This window comes from Cherax quadricarinatus, unplaced genomic scaffold (genome assembly GCF_038502225.1).
Source record: "Cherax quadricarinatus isolate ZL_2023a unplaced genomic scaffold, ASM3850222v1 Contig2178, whole genome shotgun sequence".
In the NCBI taxonomy this organism is placed as follows: domain Eukaryota; kingdom Metazoa; phylum Arthropoda; class Malacostraca; order Decapoda; family Parastacidae; genus Cherax; species Cherax quadricarinatus.
Genome location: NW_027197204.1, coordinates 45001 through 51256, shown reverse-complemented (window position 1 = coordinate 51256; position 6256 = coordinate 45001). Strand labels below are relative to the sequence as shown.

At 40.8% G+C, this 6256-nt stretch overlaps 1 protein-coding gene across 1 annotated transcript; it reads right to left on the bottom strand.

Annotated features, from left to right (window-relative positions):
- Nucleotides 1-1796: 1796 nt before the first annotated feature.
- LOC138851802 (uncharacterized) lies at nucleotides 1797-3088 on the bottom strand. The gene is made up of 2 exons (XM_070081280.1): nucleotides 2575-3088; nucleotides 1797-2175 (listed from the first exon to the last, which is right to left on the bottom strand). The coding sequence occupies exons 1-2, from the start codon at nucleotides 3030-3032 to the stop codon at nucleotides 2172-2174; spliced, it is 462 nt and encodes a 153-aa protein (XP_069937381.1). The 5' UTR covers nucleotides 3033-3088; the 3' UTR covers nucleotides 1797-2171.
- Nucleotides 3089-6256: the final 3168 nt, after the last annotated feature.

The following is a 6256-nucleotide window of genomic DNA, read 5'->3' as shown; positions in this document are numbered from 1 at the left end:
TTATTTGTGATCATTTTTTGAGTTTATTTATTTTTGGGCCATAAAATGCCCTTTTTGGCCGTATCAAATATGAGGCACTCCCCGACAATGGTTAAACTGTAGGTGACAGATCAGGCATCAAATTTGATGCAAGCCTGACAAAGGTATTTGTCTAAAAGAATCATAACAGCTGTTATAACTGATAATTAAAGGCATAAATTTACTTTTAAGGTTTATTCATAAACAACTTGGGTAAACAAAAGGCACAGAAACTTGATTTCAATAAATTTAAGACATTTTTAGTAATTGACATTTTATAAAAAAATTGAAAAAATGTTACAAAAATATTATCAGAAGAATTTAAGCATGTTGTTGCCTATGGAATTCCAGGAAACAATTCCTCATTGAATTTAGACATAAATTAACCTTGCAGAAGGAACAAGCAAAGGAAGAGTAGGTCCTCTTGTTCTTGGTGTTGCAATGTTTACATGAAAGCCTCTTTGCAGAAACTGGCCAGTGTTTTTGTGTTTCATCAAATATTGTATCATTAGACCTTTTTCTATGCCGATTGGGAATGTCATCAACTGAAGAAGACCTTGAAGAAGACCGTGAAGTTGAACAACTTGGAGATCTCAGGCTCCTTGGGATTCCATTGGTTGACTTTCTTCCAGAATTGGAGATGGAAAACCGAAATTCCTTGAGGTTCATGTATTTCTCTTTCAAAACACCACATTCACGCCTGTACAACAACCAGCCATTGACACAACAAAGATTAATGACATATCCAAAGAGCCTCATGTACCAGCATTTTGCTTTGAGTGGAGACTTGTAGAGATGCACCAACATATCATTCTTATCTATGCCCCCCATATGGGCATTATAATTCTTTATCACTGCAGGACAGTCAACTTCCACCTTTTGTTTGAGCTCCTTGCTGTACCTCTTTATCTTTGTCACTGGGTTGATACCAATATCATTAGTCAGTAAAGTAACAACCTTACTGTCTTTCCAACGTACAGCAAGGACACTATCCAATGAACAGTAATCCATAGCACTCCTTTTCACCTTTGTTTTTTCCATGTCATTGACAGACATAAGTGGTGGTTTTCCAATTCTGCTGTCCCTTGCAGTGCCTGTGTACCTGCAATTGAATGTAGCATGCAGATATTTCACTAGAGGCAAACTGGTAAAGAAGTTATCTGCATAAATTGCACTGGTCTTTGTGTGGTCCATAGTCTTTGCAAGGCAAATAACAACCTTGGAACTTATAGGCATTTTCTTCTCCTCCTCTGTTAGACTAACACTGTGATAATCAAATGTTGCTTGACCTTGATACATCATTATGTCATGTATAAATCCATCATCGCTGGCCCGGCAAAAAAGTTTAAACCCCCATTTATCAGACTTGGTCCTGATATATTGCCTGAGATTTCCTGCTCTTGTTCCCTTATATCCTACCATTACCTCATCAACTGATTGCTTTGGTGTACCTGGAACTGTTAGGCATGCTTTTCTTAGACCTTCAAACAGTGGTCTTACTTTATGGAACCTGTCAGCTGTTGCCTTGGTATTATCATTTATATGAATAGCTGTCCTTAGTGACCTAAACCTTTTAGATGTCATAACAGTTGTAATATCAGGATGACAATGATTATGGGACCAGTAATCTTCTAAAGAGGGCAGGGTGTCCATACTCATGAATATCAGAATTCCAACAAATTGCATAAGCTCTTCACTAGTGGTGTTGAAGTTAGTATTAACATCTTTCTGTGTTTCATACAAGTTTGTGTTAAATACAAGGCTTTCTAACATTTCTGAAGTAAATAATTGACAAAAATATTGAAATGGTTCCTTGATATGTGTTGGTACCTCATGTTTGTAGTCAGGTAATGGAGTATTTGTTATGTCAAGTTTGCTCCAGGTGGCATTAGTGTTGTTGACAGTTGTTTCATCTACCTCAACCTCATCATCTTTAACTGCTTGTTTTCGTACATTTCTTCATTTTACATTAACTTGCCCACTTCTCTTAGACACATTTTCATGTTCATCTTCACTTGAAGAAGCATCATTTGCCTGTGGCTCATAATCATCTCCAGAATCCACTTCCTCATTAGGGTCATTGTCATCATGTAACTCTGGCACGATGTAATCCCTTCTTCTTTGAGCCCTTGATCCATAAAACACATTTGTGTTCAACTGAAATGAACAGAAAACACAAAATGAGCATTCTATATGAGCAAATTTCATAAATTTACAAGGTAAAATTACTCATATATCAATGAATTTGATTCAGCATGCAATTGTTAGCTATCAGTGACAAAGACAGTCTAATTATAATCTGTTAATCCATGATATATGATACCTTCATTGGCCCATTTCTTATCACCATTGTCAGGCTGAGCCTCAATATTGACACAAAAACAGTAAGTGATAATCTACCATTGTCAGGCCGGGCCTCAATATTGATACCAAAAAGGTAAACAAAACTTCAAGTGCATTTATTTGTTACTTCTCAATGCCTCAGGCAATTCATTTACATCTCAAAATGAAGTTCAAACATTCAATAATGCACTGGAAACACATTCAGAAACTTACCGACATTCTGGAGTGTTGTAAATTGGTGAAATATCAGGAGAGTGAGGGTCGAAATGCTGCTCCTTCAACAAGTCAAGCAGTACTGAACACTCGAGGAGCTCCCAGCCAATAGCAGAGGACAATACCCGAGTGACGCCACCTTCAAGCTCTGCCCAGAAGGTGTGTGATTGGCTGGATTGAGGCGAGAAGTCTCTGGGAGCATATGCTTTGTGTCTATGGCGCCATGAAAACCATGCTTTTGGTGCCTCATTATTGAGGCACCACCCGGTAAAGGGTTTTATCAAGATTTGAAGACAGTTCAGCAGTAGTGAAGTTAAAGACGATAGGAAGAATCTGGAAGATGTCAGCTGAAGGTGTTGAGTCTGGGAAGACGAACGCTTGCATGTTGTTAAGTTGGAATAGTTCATTATTGGTGGTGTTGAATGTGCCTGGGTTGGCTGAATTCGCAAGGTGTGCATGCATCATGCATTATGTAGGCAGCCACGTCTAGAAGTGGAGAGAGGGAGGTGCTGGGTATAGATGACTGTTGTGTAGCTTGAAGAATTTTCTTGGTATCAGATTGCACTTTTCTTATGGCGGCATATGTCGGCGATTTGGGTGCTCTTCTTAGCTTCTTTGATCTTCTTAGAGAGCACTTCCTTCCATAGTGATGATTTGGCTGCAAGTTGAAACAGGTTAGAGAATCATTGGTGGTGGAACAGGCTTTGCAATCATGACCTTCATTTCTGCATTTGGAATATAATTTCTTGTTTTTAATGGGACAGTCAGTCGTCGAGTGGTGGTAAGAATAACAGTTCCAGCAGAGTGAGACATGAGTAAAACGTTCTGGTTCGATGTGTCGTGGATGAATATGGTAGTAAGAGATGGCTAAGCCATTAGAAAGCACCTTGGTAGCTATTCAGTGTTGGAGAAGGTGAGTTTGACTATTGAAGAGGTTTTTGGAATTTTGGTGATGTTGTCAATCGAAGCCCAAGTGATTTGTTCCTCGATAGAGGTCTTCAGGTCATCAATTTATAGGTAAGTGATGATTTTGTCCAATCGTCTGACAAAAACAGAATGCTTTGCCAGCAGGAAACGTGAAGGAGAGAGGCTGAAGTGTCGGACACCGAGCGTCTTCACTGGGTGTCGTCCATAAGCTTCGAAACTTCATTCTCATCAGTAAAGACGACAATGAAGGAGTCTTTTTAAAGAGTAAATAACTGTAAATTTCACCTGCAAGCAGGTCTTTACAGCGGCAGCAAGGGAAAATTTGGTATAGTCAATGATAACTCCAGTGGATGGCTTGATCTTTACACGATGAGCAAACATCTTGAAAGAGTAAAGGTGACGACTGAAGGACAGAGATTCCCCTCCCCAACTGGGATCTTGGGGCACTGGAAAGACCAGTCAGAGCTTTTGCTAAGGTCTACCTTGTTTATCCAAAATCCCACACAATTCCAGTCCCAAGCATTTCGGATAAAATAATCTCAACTGTACTAAAACTACTACTGCTACTACTACTACTACTACTACTACTACTACTACTACTACTACTACTACTACTACTACTACTACTACTATTACCACACTACTACTACTACTACTACTACTACCACTACCACTGCTACTACTACTACCACTACTACTACTACCAATACTGCTGCTACTACTACTACCACTACTACTACTACCACTACTGCTACTACTACTATGGCCACTACAACTACTACTATGGTCACTACTACAACTATTACTACTATTACTGCTATTAATACTACTACTTCTACAACTATTACTACAACTACTATTACTTCTACTACTGTTATTAATACTACTAATACAACTACTACTACTACTACTAGTACTGCAACTACTACAACTACTGAAACTATTATTACTACTACTACTACAAGTACAACTACTATTATTACTACTACTACTACTACTACACTACTACACTACTACACTACTACTACTACGACATTACTACACTACTACACTACTACTACTACACTACTACTACTACTACTACTACTACTACACTACTATACTACTTCACTACTACACTACTACTACTACTATACTACTACTACACTACTACATTACTACACTACTACACTACTACTACTACTACACTACTACTACTACTACTACTACTACTACTACTACTACTACCTACTACTACACTACTACATTACTACACTACTACACTACTACTACTACTACAACACTACTACATTACTACACTACTACACTACTACTACTACTACTACTACTACTACTACTACTACACTACTACTGCATTACTACACTTCTACTACTACTACACTACTACTACTACTACACTACTACTACTACTACTACACTACTACTACTACTACTACACTACTACTACATTACTACACTACTACACTACTACTACTGCTACACTACTACTACTACTACTACTACTACTACTACTACTACTACTACTACTTCTACACTACTACTACATTACTACCACTTTGGAGGAGACTCAGCAAGCAATACGTCAACTGTCCAGTGGCAAAGCTCCTGGGTCAGACGCCATCCCAGCTGAAGTCTACAAAGAAGGCGGAATGGCACTGGTAGAGAAACTTCACCAACTCTTCCAGCTTGTATGGCAGCTTGAGACAGTTCCTCAGGACTTTAAAGATGCTTCCATCGTGCATCTCTACAAACGAAAAGGAAACCGCTAGGCATGCGACAGCCACCGTGGTATCTCCCTGCTCTCCATCGCAGGCAAAACCCTGGCTAGAGTACTACTCAATCGGCTCAACGAACATCTTGAGCAAGGACTCTTACCTGAAAGCCAGTGCGGCTTCCGGAAAGATCGCGGGACTATCGACATGGTGTTCGCTGCTAGACAGCTACAGGAGAAATGTCAGGAACAGAACGCCGACTTGTACTCCACCTACGTCGATCTGACCAAGGCCTTCGACACTGTTAGTAGAGAGGGCCTTTGGAGAATCATGGCGAAGTACGGCTGCCCAAAGACGTTCATCGCCATCGTACGCCAACTTCACGATGGAATGCTGGCTAGAGTCCAAGACAACGGGGAGACGTCTAAACCATTCCCAGTTTCAAATGGAGTGAAATAAGGCTGCGTGCTTGCTCCCACCCTGTTCAGCCTGATGTTCTCGGCCATGCTTACAGACGCAGAAATCGGCATCAGGTACCGTGCAGATGGGTCTGTCTTCAACCTCAGGAGGCTTCAAGCAAAAACCAAGGCTTCAACTGGCACCATCAATGACCTGCTATTTGCTGATGACTGCGCCCTCAACGCTGCTTCAGAAGCCGCCGTGCAGCACAGTGTTGACAAGTTCTCTGACGCCTGCAACACCTTCGGGCTGACAATCAGTACAACGAAGACTGAAGTGATGCACCAGCCTGCTCCGGGAAAGACGTATGTTGAGCCAAACATCACCATCAACGGGCAGCGATTACACGCCGTAGACAAATTCACCTACCTCGGCAGTACCCTTTCCAGAAACGTTGTTATCGATGATGAGGTGAATGCCAGACTTGCCAAAGCCAGTGCCACCTTCGACAGGCTCCACAAGAATGTATGGAACCGAAGAGGCATCACCACAAGCACCAAGATCAAGGTGTACAGAGCCATAGTCATCACCACACTTCTCTATGGCTGCGAAACCTGGACTGTCTACAAACGTCACTCCAGAAA